Here is a 23,502-nt window from a genome sequence, read left to right as displayed (position 1 = left end):
CCGCGCCGTCTTACGGAGTGTTTATAATCTGTTTTACGACCTCTCTCACCTCCCCACGTGGAGAGTTTCCCCTTTTTGAGCCGAGGCTTTTATATCGACGAGAGAAAACCGGATGAGGCAAGGAATAATGAAAGTTGAAGGAGGAGACGCGGATGACATAAAGGCACGCATGCGACCAGCGAAATTTTGACAAATTTGAAAGTTTTAATACGCCTCTGCGACTCCCAGTCGGATTATCCCCCCCCCCCCCCCTCCCCAAAAACGAACCCGCTGCAGGCCTGTGGGAGACATTTTCGGGACAGAGGTAATCTTCGCCAGACAAGATATTACATTTGAATAAATATCATCATCGATATAGCCGGCGAGAAAATACGCTATCGACGAAACAGGGAACGAAACTCCCGAGGGATCGGTTCCCTCGTATTAAAACACCGGGATATGTCAAGTATCGCTCGGGCGAGCCTACCGCCTAACGCTTCTTCTTTCACATCTTGCGATAGCGAAACGTCGTTCGAAACTTTAAAGAATCTTGAAAAAATGTTTGAAGAATAAGAAATAATGAAAAACAATTGAATGTGCAAAATATTTTTAATCCTAGAACGCGATTCAAACTTCATTTCGTTTGGTTTTTGCGGTCACTGATTACGAATCTGCAAAGAAATCGCAAAAATTCAAGATGATGAATCCAACACGGTCGAGGAAAATTTCAAATTTGATTGTGTAATATTAAAAAACTCTACGCGGGAGTTTTCGGGGTCGTTGATTCGATTCGCCGTACTGAATTTTCAAAACTTGATTGTCGATTCGTAATCAGCGACCTCAAAAACCCCTGGTCAGAGATTTTTCTCCGAATTCGATGGTAATTGAAATTTTCGTCCGCCAAACTGGATCCGCCATTTTGAATTTTTTAAATCCGACTTCATATTCGCAATCGGTGACCCCAAAGACTTATATAATTTATGTAAAACGTGTGTAGAATTTTCTCGGAAATGAATTATTCCTTCGATTTTCACAAATTTTTTCGATAAATTTTGTTTTTAACAATAATAATTTACATTATATCGCAATAATTACTCTCGAATATTTAAAACCTATCAGTATAGTATCAGAAATAGGAAAAAACCGAAACTAAACACGTCGAAAAATTCTCTACATATACAAAAAACATATATAAAATAGGAGACAAGAATACTTACCACCATGACTCAAAGGGTCAATCACGGAAATTAATAATATTCTAAATGCGTATAGAATTTTCTCAATTCGTTTCAAAATACAAGGTTCAGAAATACAAGTTTGTAAGCTTTTGACAATTTATATATATATATCATATTTCATCGTAACAGTGATCAGAGTTGAATTTTGTTTGAAAGAAGGTTGAAATAGAAAATATTTGAGAAAAAAGACAAGTTTTATCTTTAGCGGTTGAGAAAAAAAGTGAAAATATTTCCATCGATTATAAGCAGACAATTTTGAATCGTCCGAGACGAAGTATCGACATTTTACGCCTTAGTTTACAACTTCATTGTTTGTCAATTTTGTGTTTTTAATCAGAGATCTTCCTAGCTCACGAATACAACTATTTGATAAATGCTCAATGTGCATAATTGACTTGTGATAAAGTGAACGAAAAGTACCGATATCTAGCAAACGAACCTTCTCAACTGCCTCGCCTACCCCGGTTTTCCCTACACACCGTAATTACCTAAAGATGACGAAATCGAAACAAGAAACCGGTTAGTTACTTGATCCGCACAAAGTTCCAGAATTTAATTTAAAAAATCAACAATCCCGACTGACGATCCAAAGCTCGTCCGGATCCGAGCGTCAAGGGGTCGAGGGTGAGAGCGGGGATAGTCGGTCAGAGGGCACCGATTATCTCGGGCAATTTCGCTGCGAGCCGTTTCGAGTGGCCCTCGGATTCCGGATGAATGCTGTCGGCCTCTCGGCAGCGCGTGTAGAAGAGTGGGAGGAAGGATTCGAGGAGGATCGGTACACAGGAGGAATATCGTGGGGCTGCCAGGTAGTAATCCGATGCAAATATCATTGATTGATATTAATTAGAAGCAATCACGGCGGCCGGCGTGCAAGCTCCGCTCTGCACCGAATCGCATCGCGCAGGGGATGCAGAGGGAAAGAAAACGGGGCATCGGGGGCTTCGTGTGTTCAGCTGCGCTGTTCGCCGGAGGCTTCGACTCGCTGGCGGAAACGAACCGGCTAAATTAAAATCATGGTAATTAGAGAGAGCCCGGTAATGCCAGGAAATCGTTGCCTCCGACTCTTTCTAAGGGTGCTTTGACCAGCCCCGTATTCACCCTGCACCCTGCACGGGGATTTTGAATTCCCGATTGGAATCGCGAGCAGTAACGGATCCGGGAAAGAAATTATGCACATCTGTGATTTTTTCGTAATTGCTGTACCTGCGTCGAACGATTTTCCGACACGAGCATCTCGCCGAGGGATAACTTTGATTTATTGCGTGTCCCTCTCGTGAGAAACTCAGAGATACCACAGCCGATTACACCTTAAATACAATCGATTTTAAGTCTGGAAAAACCGAAGCGATTGAGACAAAAATTGTGAATATCTTTTGATAGGTTGTTTTTGAGATATCGGTGAGCAAAAAATATACGATCGGGGTAATTTTAATGACTTTTTTTTTACACTAAATACAGATGGGAAGTGGCAAGTTGATATTTAAAATCGCCCTTGGAATCATGCGAAAAGTTTGTCGTATTGAATTGAACTTCTCGCTTACATCGTGAATGCAATTTAATCAGAAACGAGTCCTTCCATGTAACTTTGAAGAAATTCGAAAGCAAAATCGCTGACGTTAACTAAATAATGATAATGGCCTTATGTCAAATATGTATTATTCATTTGAATTAATTCCAAAATTAGCTCCAAGCCTTTTTTGTCAATTTCTGAACCTCAATCTTAAAAATTCCATATTCAAGCTTTTCGTGCGCCTAATTATTTATTGACAAAACATGCGTTTAGGTTTGTTTCACTGTTTTTGATCGAATCATTTCAGGTGTTAACTTTTTTGCTTTTCGTCAACGCATTCCAAGCCTAATAGCAAATTCAAAAAGATTACGTCAAGTTTCGAGAAGTACTAAAAAGGATAATTGCGTCCAACGCCAGTGAGTATTGACATATGATCGAACACCGGGGATCCCTGCAACTGCTAGTCACTCATCGTGCTGGTCGGAGGGTTGTATTTACCGTAATTATTTAATGCAAGCTCATGTTTTGTAATTGATCAATATTGACGTAGTTACAACTCGGTAGTTTCATCTCCCCACATATGCTATATCACGGACAAACAATACTTCTTTTTTTTTTTTTTACTCTTCCAAAGTATCACGGATGAATGAACTCCCTGATTCTTTCTAGGTTTTGAGTGAAGGGATAATTTTTATGTTTTCTAGCTGTAAAGATGTGATCATTTCGTTGATGATAAGAATAACATGCACCGGTTCAGTGGATTGGAACTTTAGTCCAGTAGACTAAAAATTGCGCACCCTGAAAAATACATCGAAGCTTGCGACATGATTTTCAAAATTCCAAGCACAAAATATCACCGCTTTATCTCGATGGTTTTTCCCAAATCGAAGCAGAGGGGGAAAAAACGTGATAAAAATTCGCTCCGTCAGAGGTGAAAAACATTTTGAAGTCCCGTAAAATCCCCGAAATCATGTTGCGATTTCGTTTTTCACCCTAGGAACTTCCACCCTCTGTATAGAAATTTGAGGCACCGCAGGCGTTCGGCGATATTGTAAAAAAGTCGAAATGCAAAATGTTCAATAACGTGACGCGTAGGCTGTAGTCTGCAACCTTCCATACACCGGCTGGCGTCAGCTTGTGTAACTATCGGTAATTAATCAGAATCATCCCCGTCGTCGGGGGCAGTTAACCAGTGACGTCACGGCCGTGGCGACATCTGGCCGGGCACTAGCCACGAACACGGAACAGCTCCGAGTGGACACCGCGAGCCGTATCGGACAGCACAAGCTTCGGAATGAAAATCACCCTCCCGCCCCGTTTGAAACTACCCTTTTGGACCAGATACCGGGTGTTCCGGTTTACACCGGAACGGACGGCATTGGCCTTCTCGAGCATAAAGGAACGATGCTCGAAGTTTAGCATCCAATCGTCCAAATCCAATATCACCAAAAAAAAATGTGTAAAATATCTGTTATCTTTTAGCAAGGTTTTTCTGGCTTTTATTTGCGATTGAATGGTTAGTGCAGAACCTAATACATATGTCATACGTACATACGTACATGCGTTTAAAAACCATGTCGACAACTGCGGTATTTTGTAGTACGAGCTTCACGGTTAAGCGGATCACCGTGTGCATTTTTTGATTGAGCGTTTGAGAACCACTGACCACGGAGATAGGGGATGTATACAAATAAGGTTATTAATTTACCTATATTTAGCCACTGGTAACACTTGGTCAAGATTGATTCTAATAACCAGTCTTGCTGCTTCGCCGTGACCAGCCATTAGCTGAAGGATCAATATTATTACGGAGACTGGATAATGTGTAAACTGAGAAAAAATTTGGCAACAAAATTATACGTGTATGAATATTAGTGACGGTAATTGTTTTTTTTTTTTTGATCTTGTAGTGGAAGCAAATAAAGTGACAGTTACCGAGACGATATTATGTTCACTATAATCACAATTCCTGTGGTTTTAATTTTCGAGACTTTTGTCTATCCTTCCATTTGAAACCAATTGTTTAAATAGACCGTTGCTTCTGCCAGTGTTCTTCTTCGTACCTTTGTAAAATTGTCCCTCCTGGGGCCGATAAGAGAGAAGAGAATCACGCGTTTCGAAACGAGACTGACGCCTGCGGAGCATCCGGTTGGATTTAACGCGAATGCCTATCTATAGGTACACGTAACGTGGAGCCGGGTACTATTTTTGATAATCCAATTTAATTGAGCGATTAACCGTCGGGTGTATAATGCCCATCCCGAAACAAATGGATCGCAATGTCCGCCGCTCTGTAAAATATAATTCAAAGATATTTATGGTGGGATTACGGTGTGGAATTGGGTATCTAATATACATGTCCTGTCCACCGAAATCCCCGGCTGTAAAATAATTGGCCCCGTTCGACCGCCGGTTGTAAACCCGAGTCGTTCCATGTCACCGACAATACATGATCCTTCTAATTTTCAGTAAAGTTTTGACAACTTTGATTGACGGATTGATATTGAGCCGGTTATATATTGCCTGCTACCACCGGTAGTTGATCGATACTCAAACGCACATTAAGGACATTTAATTTCCCGCTCCTCGGGCCCAAGGATTAGCCGCAATTGATAGCTCCATACCTCATGTATGCGTATGCGTGTGTGTGGATCTAAAACCCCTATAAACTTCCTGTTACGGATACACTTTCGACCTTCCGGTTACAATTTCGGACCTTCTCGTACGTCGGGTAGAAGGACAATCGTTTGGCGTATAAGTTTCGTGTCTACAAAATGTGAACGACCCTTCGTTTCATTCCTTGGAATTGAATTGAGTAAAGCTTTATTAACGATTCGTCGAATATTCGTTAAAAATTTGGAAACTTGGTTAAATTTCTTTGTGAAAAATTTTCGTACGAGAATATAGATTAAGAAATAGTTTTCTCAACGAAATTCGATGTCTCGATAAACATTTCGTATCGATTTATCTTCGGTACGAAGGAACATTAAATCTTGTAAATTATATTACGTTGTAAGTATAATTGCAAATACAGACAAGGGGAATGGATGAATAAATAAATGATTAGCAGCAAGATAATTTCGGAATCAAGAAAATACCCACCATCGACGATTTGTCAGCGAACGTCACGTCGATTCGCATTTCGCACGGATACAGGGTTTCACTTTCTCGGTATAATTGCATTTCACCGAATAGCTAATCAGGCACAGAATCACAGATCAGCCGTGGTCTAGACTCTATAGATAATTCACTCGGTTCGCTGCTATTGCCCCTTTTACATCTTCGTTCCCTATACGGTGCGAAATGTGCGCGGATTCTGAATTTCGACTGTCAAAACTTACGACGGGGGAGAATCACACCACAGTTTGCATTGCTCAGCTTCCTACACGCGTCTCTTCTCAATTCACGTAATTCGTCGTGGCAAGTGAAGTGCTAAGAGAATTTCAGCTGATCGTATGAAATTTGTGTATTAAAAAAAAAAAAAAAAAAACACAGAACTTTTCTCAAACAACGCTGAATTTGTATTTCCTGAGTGAAATTTTATTGCGAGAATTGAGACTTGAATGTTTTAACACCAAAAGACAGCTTAAGTAACCACATGTGGTACGAATGTATCGTAAAATACCATAACTCGTGTAGTTTATTTTCTGTAATAACTATCACGTTATTCATGCGCAATTGATTCGTGCGACGAGTCACCCTGAAAACAATGAAACGAGCCTAATTTTTCTGCTCCATTTTAACACGACGATTGAGTGCATCGAAGCTTTGCAGCAATATCCCAAATTAGATGATCTCAGCGCGCCTGCAGCGGTAATCGGAGTTAATTTACCGCGGTATGACGTGTATAATTCGAAGGTGCGAATGACCGAAGGAAACAGAAACACGCAACTGCCAATCAGGGTTCAACCCTTAACTCGTTACCCCACGCTGAAAAACCTAATTGTACAAGACATGTGGGTGTATTAAGACTTCTAACCGATTGTTTCATGTTTATTGAAGAGTTCTTCGACATTTCTAATGATTTTCATCACACTTGTCTACTACCGGCAGATGTCGTTACTTGTAACAAATTCAAAGATCTTAGACCTCCAATTACCCCGTGTGGCCGCTAAGGGTGTTAAGCGAGCTGGCTGACCAGTTGTCCTACCAGACTTGTCAATTACCGAACAGTCCGAGGGCTCGAAACTATCCGCGTAGTCGAACCTGCGATGCGGGGTGAAATGACGCTGCAGTTCGATGCCTTGACTATTTTACTAGAATTGGTTTATTTATCGTCAGTTTCTGATCAAAGTTTGATTCTGCACCAAATCTGCTACAGCGGTGACGGTGATTAATTTCAAACCTCCGTCGAATTGTTTGTCAAACTGATTGAATATTTAGGATACATGCACACGCTTGCTGGATATTTCAGGTTAATGACGTTGATTGATGTTGCGCCACGGCGTGGCAGCCCGTTGCAGTCGCAATCATTCCAACTTGCCGAAACTCACTCGACCCGTTGGGAAATTCGTCGACAATTCAACGGCGCTCACAAGTGTGTCCAGGCGATGGTATCATCGAGGAAACAGAGGAGGTGAAAAATCATTGGATCGCGTTACAGGCGTGTGCAAAAGGTTTTTCACCTTCTCCGTTTCCTTGACAATGAAACTATCGCCTGGATAAGCTTGTGCTCTGGTTCTAAAATCTGTGCACGAGTCGATAGATTCATACGTGACAATAAAATAAGCTGACGAGATCGTTTTTCCCCTTCATTTTTCAGCAATGACAGTCGTCGCTATTTTGGCATAAATATTTGTTTACACCGGGATTCAAAACTGTAGAACTGAGGTGAGGATTCGAAATGGAATAATAACGAGATTACAAGTATATTCAACACAAGATATGTCATTTCAAAGGATTAACGGATCGATTGCCGCGCAGGCCTGCAGGTTTCTTTGTGAATTTATAATGTTCAAAACAAAGTGAACTCTGGAAAATCGAAAGCCCCGGGAATTACAAGGGAACGGTGTTGTAAAGATTCACCCGTGCGTTTAAGAAATCCCCAATTCCCAGCAGCGCAGACGTACAATAAATAAGTGTAAAACTTTTCATCGGCGTTAAAAAAACGTATAAGAAACGAAAGTAGAAAGCGCGGTGAAATAAGGAGGAAGGGGTAGAGAAGAGAGCCGATTTTGCTAAAGCAAAAAAGCTCGCGGGATACTCCCTCGCCCCTTAAAGCTCTCGCGCGGCGTCCCTCCCTCCCCTCTAAGACGTGCCCATTCCACGGGGCGCCCTATCACCTCGGGGGGTTTATTCCGCCCCGAAAGCTCCGTCGACGCCCACAGGCGTGCGCAGGTCCCACCCATCGTCCAATCGTCGTACGGGAGCTTTAAAGCTCGGTCTCTCAGCTCGCCGGGACGAAACCACTCGGCAAACACCACGTGCGGCGCGCCCGAGACGCACGTGTGAACCGGAGCCTCGCTCTCTCGACGAAATCGCGAGCTTTCGATGGACGGTTTTTTTAAATATTGAAAAACACGAGAACCGCCCAAGAGATATCCTATCGAAAATCGGGCAGAAAAATATTGCCGCTCAGCTTTATGTACATTGTTATGGTGTTTGCTCAATGGTTTTACCGCGTTGACGAATCGTCAGGGAATAGTCCGAATGATATACGAAACGATATTAAATACCCTTTATATTGAAAAATATCGGTGCTTTTGCATCGGTGAATGTATGTAAAATATTTGTAACAATATTTACGCGCAATCGAACCGATACTCGAACGTTGATTTTTGAGTGGAAAATAAATTTGTCAATAAGTTGAAAATACCGAAAAGCTCATCGTGAAGATCGAAAGTCCAGAAGATACGCTCGAACGAGAAATCTAATCAACGCTTAGTGAGTACTCGTTGTGCAGAATTTATGTTTACACACAGTTATACACAGATTTTTACGCCAGACTTTCGTGACCGAAAAAATTTCAGATCTTCGCATAAAATTATCCCATTCGATTCAATCGGTTTTTATTTACTTTTTATTTTGATTTTTTTTTTTTCCAATGTTTCGAACATGTGCCCCGTAACGAGGAAAAAATTTCTCGGTTGTGTTTGCGAACTCAGGAGAGATAATATATCTGATTCGTTTGTTCGCCCTTTCGTGTGGTTACTTTTCCGCTGATTGGCGAACTTTGACTTTGAATCAGCGGATCGAGGAGACCTCGAGTTTTCCAGCTTGCGATCCCCTCGACTCGGAGTTGGCCGATATTCAACAGTTGGTCTTTCTTTTATCTTGCAAAGCTCACCCACCCCCTATCCTCACAATTTACCCTCCCTCGTTTCACGTCACATCCCCTCCGTACCTTCAAGGGGTCGAGCTTTTATACACCTCGAAGCACGCACGAGACGCGTCAATTCGATTTTATTCTTCGATAGTTGAATCGAGCTGTGAAGGGTCCGGACCATTGTCAATTTTTCACCATCTTTTAAATTTTCAAATTATATTAAATAATTGCAAACTCGTTTTGAATGTAACAACTCGATTATTAAAATACGTGTATTCACTTCAATAAGATAACTTTCACTCAATATTTTACACTACATCCGATTAGAATGAGACATTCGGTTCAATGTAAATAATCTACATTAGACGATGAATTTTTAATAGATTATTAATAAGGTGCCGTTCTCCCTAATTATCCAAATAATTTGCAAGTCGCTGTTGTAAACAATTCTGATTTTTTTCTTTCGCTCGGTAAAACATAAACAACTCAGTAGAAATAATTCCAAATAAAATTTTTATCATTCATTTTTTACTTCTTCAGTCAAATTCTTCCATGATTTACGGACCGTACCCAAAAATTTGACGCATCGAAATCTGTGAATAATACATCAAGGATAAAAATGAAGAATTTTTCTTTTCATTTACCAATCGAATTGCAGCACCTCTGAAATTTTAGCCTCGAAAACTTCTTTGCGCATCATTGATTCGAAGAAATGAAAAACATCTTTCGCTACGCATAATTCGAAGGAAAAAAATATCCATATGGCTGGTTTTTTTTTTTTTTGTTTGACTTGATTTCCTGACTTTCGCATTTCTCCGCAGGCTTGATTCCCAAAATCATCAAAGATACCGACGACATGCGGGAAATTCGAATTTCGCCGTTAGGGCAAACATTCTCCGCTATGCATCGCTCTGAAATTTTCACGCGTTGGTTACGCGTCCGAAATGCGGTCTGCGTTCCCTGACCGACTCCATAGGCACCTGTCTACCTTGGCCGGTGCCAACACGAAGCGCGGAGCGAGCGAACGAACGGGGGGGTGAGTGCAGTAATCGTTCGGCCCACCTTCAACCCCCGGGGCAGCGGGACCGCTATTTATTGCCCGCACTCGGTCGGTTCACAACATAAATATGTTACACCTATGACCGGCGGTACCCTCCACCCCTATCGATGCGGCGTCACGTCCCTGAATTCCTTGACTCGAGTCTTGTTATTTTTATTTTCTTTTCATTATTACTATATTCCACTTTGTTTCTTTTTTTTCTGAAGATTTTCAAGGGACACGATTTTGCGATTTTGCCAAGGGCTCGATCGACGTGTTTGGCCTTTTTTTTTCTTTTTTTCTTTTCTTAGACACCGAGAAATGAGAGAGTTCGTCAGCAGCTACGTGGAGAATTCTTGACCGATTACTAGTGTTTACATTTGAAAATATAAAATATCGAGCAGCTGTCTCGCAGAGATTTTATCGATCAAGTTTGTGTGAAAATTTGTGACATAATTATTCTAGCGGATAAATTTCATATCTCTTTCAATTAAGTATAATGGAAGTCGTAATTTTTATTGGAAAATTGACTTCACCGGGATTTTGGAGGAATTTTGAAAAATTCGTGGTAAGTGCAATTCTACATTTTTGCAGATTCGTTATCTTGAACAAGAAAGGAACGGTACGCTACAACTGGAATTTCACTTATTACGCTCAGTTTTGAAAATGGCGAATCAAAATTCTATACGTTGGTTTATCACAAGTCTTGAGAATTTCACGTTGATATCCAATTTTTTTAAACATAGATATAAGCAGCTGTTACGATACAATTTTTCAAAGATATCGTTTTCGTCCTTTCTCTGAATGACATCAATTTTTTAATAATCCTGATTGAATTTCATTCTTACCATATTTTTTGAAAAATCTTCCTGCCGAACTATCACAGCCATTTTCATTGAATCTTAAAACCATGTAAAAATTCGATATGCAAATAGAGTGTTTGTTTCTAGTTCATCGGATTATTTCGTTTAACATGCAGCCACTTGGGTCATACGTTCGTGACAAGCGGCCGTTACGTGTCACTCGAAGCGAGAATGAACGCGGCGCATAATTTTCATCGCTCTACAGCCGTTTCGTTCAAGCTTGTAATACAAAGTTTAAAATTTTATAAACAAGTTGGCGCAGCGTCGCGTATACGTTATATCGTTACAGATTTACCTTCACTAAGAAATCTCTAAGGGTCGTACAGTGATCACAATATCCAGCATTTCTCTGTGATAAAAATGCAACATGGAAGGTAACGGAAAAATTGTCTACCGTATATATTTAATATGTTTTTGAGGGGATAAAAAAATATAATTCGCGTGATTCCGGGTAGTTTCAAGTACATGTTACGACTTCGAACGATTTTAATTACATATATTTTCACCCCTCAAATAAACTTTGTTAGATGACTTGATGTAAATTTACGTGCATATAAAGGGTGTCTCAAAACTCACACAGAGTTTGAATTTTTCCCGATTTGGGGTAAACTGTTGCTACCAAAAATCAAAAAGTAGCGTGACAGCTGACAGTTCAGGGTTATTAAAAATGAAAGGCTTTCACGCTGCTACCTTTTGTTTTTTGCCCGCAACAATTTACTCCAAAAATGGCGGAAAATTGAAATCTTGAGTCAATTTTGAGACACCCCTTAAATCACCTCCATTCGATATCGGCCAATTTCGATCAATTAACTTAAATCCAAAACTAGAGTTCCTTCAGCTGCAACGTACCCTGAAAAATACAGTGATCTTGAGTAATTAATACCCAACCTATTAGTCGGGGAATGATTCACCGTGATACAATGATCTTGAAGGAAATAAACAAACGGTATAATCGACTAAGAAACATTGTTATTATAAAACCGTTCCTCGTATTATCGATATCAATCAAGCTTGTGTAATTAAAATATTCTCATATTCATTTCCATCGCATAGCAGAAACGTCGTTTCATTCTTGTTCAAATATTTCATTTCAACTGCCATACTTCACTCTCTCTTCCTAACGCCTTTAATTCGGGCGGTCGTCGAATTGCCTCGAGTATTCTGCAAGGCTTCGATGCATCCAGGCATCCCTCCGACGATACCGAAGGAATCGAAGGATCAATTCGCGATCGGGGTCGGCGTCGATCATGTGTCGGGATGGCTGACGTGCCGCAATAACACAAGATCGCGGCAAAAGCCTCTTCGCGTCATACCGATGCCGCGATGCAACGATTCAGTCAATGCCGACAGGCGCCGGAATTCCCATGGCTTCCGTAGCCGAGCTAATGATGCATATCTCGGTCTGTTATGTCTTGAATGCCTCGATCTGGTTACGGTAACAGGGGTGTGCTCCACAAGCGCCGGCTCGACGACAAGGGTGAGAGCTTGCGGTCAAATGCTTCCATGACGGCGCCACCTGCGTCGCATCCTACAATCGCCGGATTCGCGTCATTCGCGTCGATTCTCAATATTACCTGCGCATAATGATCCTAGAAGGAGAAAAAAGAACACTCGAGGGTCGCTCTGAATTCCTTCCTTCTCTGCTCCTCCGTCGTTCAACCGAATTTTCACTGCGTGAAGTTCTTAGATTTTTGTTTCGGCAATTATTAGAAGTCTAAATCTTTAATACAAAAAAAAAATGTATCGTTAAGGAGATTTGGAAGCTCATGAATCAATACGTTTTATTCATTTTTTTTTTTTTTAACGAGACCGTTGTACTTTGAGTATTTATCAAATTAACAAGTTCGTAAACTGGGAACATTTTTGTGAAAATGCAGAAGTAGAAAATACTGTAATCATAGACAAAAGCTTCGAAATCATTAAATACTGTAATTCAAATGTCTTCAAGATTGATAGAAAAGCTAGTGGATTCGTTCGATTTCATTATGCGATGGCTTCTGTTATTGAAAAAACTACTTCCTAAAACGGTACTGAAACGGAATTTTCACCGTTTATTAATCATAATCTATATCGCTAAAATGTTGTAAGAATAAATATATTAAGACGCATGTACTTTGTGGAAAATAGTCTATTGAATAAAATGAGCCGTAATAGAATGAAATCGAACGAATCTGCTAGATTTTTAACAATCTTAAAGTGATTTGAAATGAAGCATCAATATCCAAGCTTTGGTTTCCTGATTCTAATACCTCATATTTTTGTACTTTTTAAGAGACCTTCGTAACAAGTATAAATCTATAACAATTCGGTAAACACTCACTGTACGAATCTGTCGAAATAACGTCGATAAAAATGAACGATATTTTGGCAAACCAATCCCGATAAAAATGTTTTTTTTTCTCTCTTCAGATAAATCTACGATTGCCATCGAGTTTCGCACGGTGCGCAGGCTGCATAATTGGTGTGAATACAGTGAAAGGCAACTCCACAAATTTCCAAGCGCATTCGCTGGGTGCTTTGAAAATGAATATCAATCTTCCTGTGCAGGAAGTAAAAAAAAGTACATAAATATATGCTCGAACGCTTCCCGAACGCAGATAACGAATTCCGGGAATTTTGCGGGGACGCATTCCGCAGTGAGATTGTTCAAAAATTGCCCAACACAAAACCGAATAATTCAAACGTCACAATACCTGTAATTAATTCGCCACGAGCTTAATTAAATTGTGAAATCCAGGAAATTCATATCATTATCATTGTATCCAATAAAAATATCTGACGTTTCATTAAGCGCAATTATTTCGATCGTTAAATTTTCCGGGGAAAATTGTTTCGGCAAATATTGTACGTGGAATGCTAGATGAAGCTTAATCCATTTTAACATTCAAATGGAGTAAGTATTGACGATGAACAAATGAATATTCAATTATTTCATCAGAGTGCCTGATAGATTGTGACCTCAAGATTATACATCAGAACCATAATCCAATGAAAAGAAAGAATGATTTAAAAAATAAATAGTGAAATTTATGTTGATTGAGATTCATTACATTAAAATAATCTCCGTCTAAGGTGGAAAACTGTTGAGAGACTACTTTAAGTAAAAAAAAAAAGTACATCAGTCGTTGACAACTTCGTAAAGATTAAATTATTGCTTGGTTTTTTAAAACAAAATCGGGTTATTTGATCGATATGAAGAAAATCTTATCTGTTTCATTGCATGATTTATTCTTGTAACGTTATAATGATTTTGCATAAGAAGCTTTCTTGGTCGTTATCTGCGATAATTCACTAACACCGGAGCAAAGGTATATTTTCAGCATTCAAAATAAAATAACACTGTACCTATAATAAGCTGAAAAATTATTTGCGATTAATTAGTCTTTGTTAGTTAAAGTTCACGGTCTTGGAAGTTGAAGATACAAATGTTACGTTAAAGACAGATATATTTTCCATATATTTTATATATTTATATATTTTACCAGGATTGTCTCAAGTCGCAGCTAATTTAGAACCAATCTTCGATCATTTCTTTCTGTTTTGAAAGTTTCTTATTCAGCCTCTGCCCAAAAATTCTACGCCACGTGACGAGCTAATAAACGCGATGTAAAAATCGTGAGGCAGTTTATAGACGGTATGAAAATTTTCGGGATATTTGAAAACGATTTGGGATTATCGGGCGGTCGGAAATCTAGAACGAGTTCAGAAATACGGTTGTCAGAGCATAGTGGAAGAGTAATTAATAGTAAGCCCGTATAAATCAGGTCCGGGAGGGCAGAGAGCAGGACTCGGATCTCGTTGGGTGCGGGATTATACCCGGAGGGTTGCTGGTTTCCCCGACTCGCTAATTTTTCAAACGGCCGCCATAATGGTCCCGGCTAATTACTGATTTTTATCTGCTCGCCCACGAGCGTTGCTGCACGCGGATTCAGCGGGGTGTAATTATTAACCGGCACGCCACAGCGATTCGCGAACTAACATGATTTTCTCTGTGATTCTGCACAGCCGCGCCGCCGTGCGACCGGAGCCGCGATTTTAACCTACGCACACAGCCTGCAACCCTTCTCTGCAATCTGGGCGCAAAACGGATCGCGAACGAGTTTTCCCCCCGTCAAACACAAACCCGAGCATTCGCGTGATTGACGCGTAACTGCGGCTGGTTCTCGGTTATCAATATTCCTCACGTTTGCGAAGATCGTTCTGCAGACGGAGAGAATGTAGAATTTAATGGGAACGCGAGTTTAATCTTTGCGTCTCGTTCACAGAAAATCGATTTCCTTTTTTACCGATGTAATACATTTTGCGCGAATAGCATGTTTCAAAATTTAACATCGTACCTGCAAAAGCATTTCACCGAACCTCAAGAATTTCCAAAGTTCGCAACGATGTATCGTCAAAGATGTTGAAATTATTTCAGCAGGATTTACCTAATCTCGTAATATTTCATAGGATTTTGAATAATTTTAAAGATTATTATAGAGATCCGGCAGAATATCGAATCATGTGAAATTATTTTTGAGAATACCAAAAGTTTTCACATGATTTCAAGAATTTCGAGTTAATTTACAAAACGCTGAGCCACATTTTATTTACAAAAATTTCCAAGAATTTTATAACACACGTTCAAAGCTTCCTATGGCAACGTTGAAAAAAAAAAAAAATGCAAGAAATATACCAAATAATTTTAAAAATTTAACCATATTTCATAAAAGTTGAAACAGGCGTATAATTTCTCATTTACATGACTTGAAAATATCATGGATAATAATCGCAAGTTTCGAGAAAAAAAATATTCAATCATCTAATTGACCTGTGAACAAGATTTGAAAGGTAGATTTCTCATTTTCATCGTCGATCTGACGAAAGAGATAAAAAAACACAAAAAAAAAAAACAAAAAAAACAAGGCAAATTCATTTAATCTAAAATAAAAGAAAACAAAACATCAAATTACAGATTTAAAATTCATTGTCAAAAAGTACAACGCGTCAATTTTCGAGTAACAAAATTGTCGGGTATCCTGCAGGTGGTCGAGAATCGAGACAGCTTGCATCAAAGTGCTTGGTGTTGTTTTTCTTTCACACACACACACACACACACACACTGCCGGGACGATAAAATGTCTAACATGTTAGAAATTCCCCGCATAGCGGGGGCTGGTATATGCCAAACTTAGGAGGCAACTTCAGGGGTAACAACATTACAACATTATTAGATTTACCGCAAGTACCTACCCCGAGGGTTTCCTACACGTTATACACCCGCGCAACTCCTGCACGCACTCACCGGCACTTTATGCCTACACGTATGCTCGGCTCGCGAGTCGGCTTCGGGGTTGGGAGCTCTGGCTTTGCTAACTTATTTCCAACAGACGGGTTTCGCCCCCTCCTGATAAAATTCTAGCTTCGTTTCAAAATATTGTTCAAATTATTCAGATTCGAAAATCCATTGCGCAATTTTTTTATTTATTTTTTATTTTCTTATTTTCTTTGCAAATTTTCAACGATTTTTTCCGTGAAACTGAACTTGTGTATTTATTTTATATCAAAATTATTCATGATCGTTTATCATTGTATGTGTCCACATATTGACCTTCGCCGAATATATATATATATATATATATACATATGCAAAAAGTTGACTGTTTATTAGAGACAGATTGAATTATTGGTGGCGAATTAAAAAGAAAAACAGGCATTCTTGTTTTTCCGCAAGAAATCAAAATCAGTCAATAAAACGTCAGACTTTGACCAGATAGATATGTAAACGGGTATTGATGCGTATTTATTTTCTTCGACTTCTCAACTCCCATTGGACATTTCCTTAACGATTTCACTCAATTAAAATAATTTCTAGGGATTCTTCGTTGTACGGATGTGTGATGATAGTTAATATTTGATTATCTATTCAATTCCGTCATCCAAAAACCGTGCGTAAAGCGAGACGAAAAGAGATTATAAGTAACTTGTAATGTAACACCTTGTGAAGTTTCAACACGTAAGGATTACGGATAAATAACAAGATTATATGATAGTGAAATTTTTCATTTCACCGTGGAAAACATCAAACTTTCACCAATAGTAAATAATACAATTTCAGCATTCTACATGACAAAACAAAGAAATATCTGAAACAGATGCGATAAATTCCAACCATAATCTTAAATTGACGATAATTGTCCGGTCTTTTTTCCCCAATTCATTTCTTTCGGCACGATGACGTCAAAGTTTCGAATATTCAAGACGGTCGTCCCCCAGCGTCCGGTATACTCCTCCAATTTTCGCTTCACTTTTAAGCCTGCAGTATTGTTTCAGGAGGGTACAATGTCACGAGGCGAGTTAAGCTTCCGTAGTCACCCAAGGGTGTTCCGTAAACTATGCCCGTTCAAAAGTTCAACACAACTTCATAACGCTGGGTACGAGGAGTTACTCAGGTGGTACGAAAAGGGGGGAAATTTGTTCGGGCGTGAGCTTACACGGGGTTATACGTTAAGTACATAGGTGTCTGGTAGTAGTTGGCTGCGCCTGCTAGTTACCGGGGCCAAAATCTCCACCATTCTCGTTTCCCACGTCGCAGAATAAAAGCTGAAAAATTAGGCCTGCGACTGAGAAAAATTTCATTTGTCACAGTGACTAGAAAAATTGAGTAAAGCAGGTATCGTTAAAAAAAACGGTTTAAATATTTTTGGGACTACGAAAAATGAGGTACACGTAACTATTTTGCGCTATCGTCGATCATTTTTTGGTAATTCCAACGCAAAATCAGTTTGCGAGGTTTACTCTAATTTTTTAGTTAAACAAGGCATTGACATCAATTTACCGTTGCACAACCATTAAATTTTCGCAACATTTACAAAAAAATATAGCAACAGTGATGATAATGAGAAAGAATAGTAACGGATACTAGACTTTCCGGTAACTGCCAGAAAACTAATTTTCATTTTCTACCTCGAACTATATTTTTCAACTGTGGTAAAAAATGAAAATAGTTAAGGACTGAGCGATAGTCGAAACTAAAAATTTCTCTCGGTGTAAAGTTTAAAAATTATACCCATCCGAAATTTATGCATGAAATAATTCAAGTGACAATTTTCGAATACTCCATTCGTTATCTGAACTTTGAAGGTGTTCAAAGAAGAACTCTAAGTGATTTTCCGCTGAACGAAAGAGTAAAGAATAAAGAATAAATAAAAATAGGAAACGTCTTCTTCTTCTTCAGCGCGTAAAATGATCTGCGGCAGGGAATTTGAAGAGCGGCTAAATTCTTGCTATCTCGCGGCTTCTGCGGCGGTATAAAGTGACGACGAATTACCCAGGTTTGAGAACGACGCGGCTCCGCAACTCCACTCGAGTCTCGGGCGGTTTTAGGGGCGCCGTTTAGCGTCAGATAGCGGAAATGTATGAGGGATGGGGGGGGGGGTGGGCCAACCCGTCGCTCCGGCGTCCCCTTATCTTAAGGGGTGCTCCTCAATAGCCACCATTTGGCCACCGACACGCCGCCCCCCTCTTGGCGTCCCGTCCTTTCCATTCAATTCTTCTTTTTTCAATCTCTTCAAAGCTGCTGCTACTTCAACTTTCCCGGATCACATGACCGCCGTTCGTTACAGCAGATCGCGCGGATCGGCCTTTTCAAATGAACGCGATCTTTAAACGATTATCAAAATTATTATTGCCGATGAAAATTGTCGCACAAATTGTGAGGGACGATTATGAGCAATTTTGATTATATCTATATAATACTGAACCGGTTTACGACTGATCATATTCAATTTTTTCAGCCATGCATTCGACAGCCATTGAAACATAATTCCTTTGAGACTTGACTCTATTGATCCCGCGGTTTACTCAAAAAAATAACTATTGATGATTAAAAGCAATCGAGTCGCGAGAAAAAAATTGTCTTACTTGTTTATAATTCGAACTTTGAATGTAAGGATGTAATGTTTGGATTAGATATAAAAGTTGTACGTGATTCTACATTCCCAATTGTCTAGAATTTCTTAATGTGGATTCTGAAAAAATTACTCACCAAAATAATTACGATTAATGATTAACATTTTTTTTTTTTTATCTACTTTTGCTAGAAAAATTTGGAACAAAAAACGTTTACAATTTTTGCCCCATCAATTTTCTTACTTAAAAAATTGCGTGACGGTAACTTCAAGCCAGACACTTTTATCAAAATTGAAAACCAAGAATGTGCGTCGGTAATAATCGATATTCCGATGGCTGTATTTTTCGATATGTATAAAAATGATATTTTCTAACTATCACAATTTACATACTAAAGGATTTAACAAAATGTAAGAATTGAATTTAAATTTGTCTTTTCAAATTTTCTCTGTTAAGTGTGATTTATTGTTTATTTTTGTTATGCGATTGTCACGATTTATACATATATGTGATTTACGACTAATTTCTGTTGCTAATGTTCGAAAATTGAGCATCTGAATTAACGAAACTAAAAGATTAATCACTCCCGCCAAATGGAAAATTAGAAGATCGGATCGTCACGTCCGCGTGAGATGGAGTAAAAAAGAAATGCACTACGAAGAAGCGAGTTGATTTGATTGAACTAAATAATCAGGTAGATGAATGAAGGTGAGGAGTAAAAAAGGCTTCAAGTGCCTGCAGCCAGAACTCAAAAGTATCGATATTTCGAAAAATTCGTCTTTCGTTATTTCATTTTCGCATGTTTTGAACTTCGCCAAATCGTCCTTCCGCAATAGATATTGATCCCCATGCACCCAATTCGTTTGTGAAATTTACCGTTTATTTTCTTTCTAAGCTGTGCAAGCACAGCCTTTTCTGCATCTCCTCTTCAAACCGTCAGTCATATCGTTTAGAAAAAAAAAAGAACAAGCTGGTATATTTTATCTCGAGGAGAAGGTTGAGGCGATGTGACCGAGTGGTCCTCGCAGTTTGTAAACAGCAACAGTTCCGCAGGTTCCGTAACGTCCTTGGGGCACAAAGGCCTGATCTCACGAGCAGCCCCACCTCATTTAAGGCTAACTGTCCACAACGGGGGTGCAAACTACCCTTATCTGCGGACGTTTATGCCCGCACCTTATCTGGCCGAACCTCTTCCCCCCTCGAGCGGGAATCGTTGCCGTGGTCCGCCTGCCAACAACCGCGTGGTATCCGCGTTTCACAGCGAGCATCGCCTCTTTACCCATTTTTGCATCTTTCCCGGTAAAACTTGGGCGCTGAGCCACCTCTTATTGTCCAAAAGACACTTACTCGCTTTATTTCGCGCGGTATCCGAGGCGGCGGAATTGCGTCTAGTTTCGAAGTTTGCGCTGCATGATGCGAGGAAATTATTGCCACGGAACGGACTCGAAACTCCTTCGAATGTTCCGTAAGCTGGAGATAAGGTCAAATTAAAATTCGAAAATTTTCGAGTAGCGTGAAGTTGATTAACACCAATTATGAAGACTGATCGCCGAGGAGATGGAAAAATCGGTACAAAGAAAGCAAGAAAATTTTGAAATTTTCGACAATTATTTTCAAATACATGTGATATATTTTTTTTTTTTTTTTAATTCAAACATAATAAAATATTTTGTGAAATTTTTGACTCAAACATTAACTTACAATTTCGTTATACCTAATTTGACTAACATTTACAGTAAATCAAGTATCGGACAAAGTTGAAAACGGCGATTGCAAATCTGATTTTGAAATACAGTTAGAAATCACAAATTCAAAGCTTCGTTTCTATTTTGCTGAATTCCCGCCACGTTTTTTCGATGTTTGGGGTTCTCAAGCTAATTCACGTTTTTCTAGAATGTACGCGAAACTAGTGAACAAATGTTTATGATAATTTGTCAAAAAACGTCTCGAAAATATACACCGCGAACGGATTCACAATCCAGGACGAATTTGTCTGCAAATTATTTCAGCCGATCAGGTAATGAAGAAACGACAGACGGAACATGATGACTTCAATTTTGCAACGCTAGAAGAATGAAGAACGGTTCTTTGTTCTCGTCCTGTGACTCGTTTTCAATAACGGCTGACAATGAAGATAGGCCAATAAAGAAAATCGGAAAACGGCAAGCAGTTTCTTATCTGTAACTACCCCCTCCGCCTTTACCGTAGCGAGAGAGCATTTCTCTGGTCAAATGGCTGACTGGAGAGAGAAAGGTCGGGGGATGTTGTGGTGAAAACAAAGACGTTACGCGCCCCTATCTTGGGGTTGTAAAATAACCGATGAACGAGTCTGCAGCGGGGTTTTTTGCCCTCACTCAAGACTTCGCTATTCTCGTAGTAGTCCGGGGATAGGTAATAAATGCGATAAGCTTCGTATACATAGATTGTTACCGAGACGAAATCATTATTGATATATACAACGGCACGTGCTCGGTCGACGTTTCATATTTTCTTCCAGAGGTAAAATGACAAACGTGGAGTAGAAATAGGTTGGCGAAAATGCGGAGGATAAGGATTTTACATCTTAAAATACTTAAAAAATTTCAGATCAATTATCCAATATTTCCGATTTTACTTTACGTTGAGCATCATTGTTAAAATGTTGACCATTTCAGCTCATGGAATTTATGCTACGGATATTGAGGATCCCCGAAGTCCGCTGGTCTAATATACGTACAGTGTAATTTATAGTTCTTCAGCAATTATAGGTTTAGGTAATGTTTACTCACGAAAAGTATAAACGACAGAAAGGCGATACGGAAATACATGTTTATGAAAATACATCAATCCCTGATGCAGCGTTTTTAATCTGTACAGTACATCGTTTTGATTAGGCAGACTTTATTATCAAACAGCGTAGATTTCTATCACAATAGTCAATTAGTGTTTGAAATGTGGCTTTCACGGTTACAGTATTTTCTCAACGCGTTGTTGGAGGGCTCTCAAAATGGAAAATGTTAAAATGCTACGTTCTCGTTCGTTGTCTCGGAAAGTGTGAAAACAGAAATAGGTTGCACAAATTACAAAGGTTTTATCTTCACCCACAGTCCGCCTTTAGCCGCTGCCATGAAGTAAAACGGGTTTAGTTTTATAGGAAGCTGAGTTTTCGGTGACACTTCAAGAGTGAAGTTCCCGAGCGTCGTAGCAATTGCTGCCTTAATTTGCAGCATGGCCATTCGCATACCGATGCAGGCTCGAGGACCTCCTCCGAAAGGAATGTAAAGAAATTTGTGCCTGGCCTGTTTATTGTCTTCGGAAAAACGGTCAGGATCAAATTTTTCAGGATCTGGCCAGTAGTCGGGGTCCTTTTGCATTCCGGCCAGTGATATCATCACAGAGGTTCCAGGTTCAACTTCACAGGTAATTCCGTCGGATCCTTGGAGTTCGATATTGCTCGTACAGACTTTGAACAAAGTCCCGGCAGCGGGATAAATCCTCATCGATTCGTACAGCGCTTGTTCGAGGTACGTCATTTCTTGAAGTGCCTCGTACGTGATTCCATTGTGCTTTTCAGCGACGGTCAAAACTTCCTCGCGAACGCGTTGTTGAATTTCAAGATGACTCGCCAACAGGTGTGCGAAAAAACTCAGCGTAACGCTTGACGTCTCGTATCCTTCGATGAAAAATGTTGTCGCGTGTCCGATGATAGTTTCGTCGTCGTATTCTCTGCCAGTGCTCGGATCGATGGTGCCGGATTTTTTCAAATCGATCATCAACTGCAGGGAGTCCTTACGCTGCACGTTATGATCGTTTCTGTACTTTATCATGTCTTTGACAAGCTTCACCAACAATTGTTGGACTTCAAGTGGCATGAAGCGTGCTTTTAAAACTTTCGCAACCCAGGGTACGAACAGTATTAACATGGTCTTTATTCCCTTGATGATCGTCGGTTGGAAGATAGTTTTTCCGATTTTTGTAAAGGTCCCGTCTTCGTCCTCGCTGAAGGAATGACCTTCAACGCCAAACGCTGAACTGGCGGCAACCTCTGCGGTGAACTTCGAGTAGAGATCCTTCAACTCAATTTCGAACTCGCCGTTTCCTTGATTGACTTTGTTATTCAGATACTTGACAAAACTCGCACAGACAACGTTTATCGACTCGTAGATGTATTTGAGCTTCCCCGGCGTATAGGCCAAGGATAATAGCTGACGAGAACTTTTCCACTCATCACCAACAAGAAAGAACGGGTTTTTGGCTCCCAGCCGGTCCAATTGAGGGTCAACCTCTATGCCGTTTGAATTGAAGCTTGCGAAACTCGTTTGAAGCACAGCTTTCACCAGTTCGGGATCTCTCACTAAGAGTGTGGGATTGCCGGCGTTGTAAAGTCCGACCATACTTCTGCCGGGCATTTCATTGTAAAACTCCTCCCCCAATTGAAACACGTTTTTCCGCATCAAGTACATGGAAAAGAAGTGTCCGAATCCTGGCACGGCGCCCTTCGGACAAGGTACGCATTTCTTTTCCCAGTATCCGTTGTTCTTCGTTAAGTAATGGTAACACCAAGCGCCCAGCAGGCTTATTCCACAAGCGATGTAAATATAATACATCGCGATTCGATGCTCGCACCGCGATCACACAACTCGACAGTCTGCGAATCCAGTGAGAGGACTCACTTCAGTCGGATCCCCGGTTGTTACTGACGTATCAACGCGATGTGCGCAATAACCAACGTTGACAAC

At 40.0% G+C, this 23,502-nt stretch overlaps 2 protein-coding genes and 1 long non-coding RNA gene across 3 annotated transcripts in view; 1 reads left to right on the top strand and 2 right to left on the bottom strand.

Moving 5' to 3' along the window:
• Positions 1 to 23,502, bottom strand: part of LOC124221215 (uncharacterized) — a 61,779-nt gene that overhangs the window by 11,113 nt on the left and 27,164 nt on the right. The gene's annotated exons all lie outside the window — the stretch shown is intronic.
• The window catches only part of LOC124221211 (LIM domain only protein 3), a 106,604-nt gene continuing 91,248 nt past the window's right edge, over positions 8,147 to 23,502 (top strand). The window contains exon 1 of the mRNA XM_046630975.2: positions 8,147 to 8,610. The gene's annotated coding sequence lies outside the window, so the exon portion shown is untranslated. The remainder of the gene's footprint in view (positions 8,611 to 23,502) is intronic.
• Positions 21,593 to 23,478, bottom strand: LOC124221210 (probable cytochrome P450 9f2). Its single transcript, XM_046630972.2, has one exon. The coding sequence runs from the start codon at positions 23,368 to 23,370 to the stop codon at positions 21,844 to 21,846; it is 1,527 nt and encodes a 508-aa protein (XP_046486928.1). The 5' UTR covers positions 23,371 to 23,478; the 3' UTR covers positions 21,593 to 21,843.

This window comes from Neodiprion pinetum, chromosome 6 (assembly GCF_021155775.2).
Source record: "Neodiprion pinetum isolate iyNeoPine1 chromosome 6, iyNeoPine1.2, whole genome shotgun sequence".
Taxonomy (NCBI): domain Eukaryota; kingdom Metazoa; phylum Arthropoda; class Insecta; order Hymenoptera; family Diprionidae; genus Neodiprion; species Neodiprion pinetum.
This window is presented reverse-complemented; position numbering and strand designations above follow the sequence as displayed.

Bases quoted from the DNA above. Each gene is read 5' to 3' on its own strand.
- LOC124221210 (XM_046630972.2), bottom strand. From the start codon at position 23,370: ATGTATTATATTTACATCGCTTGTGGAATAAGCCTGCTGGGCGCTTGG.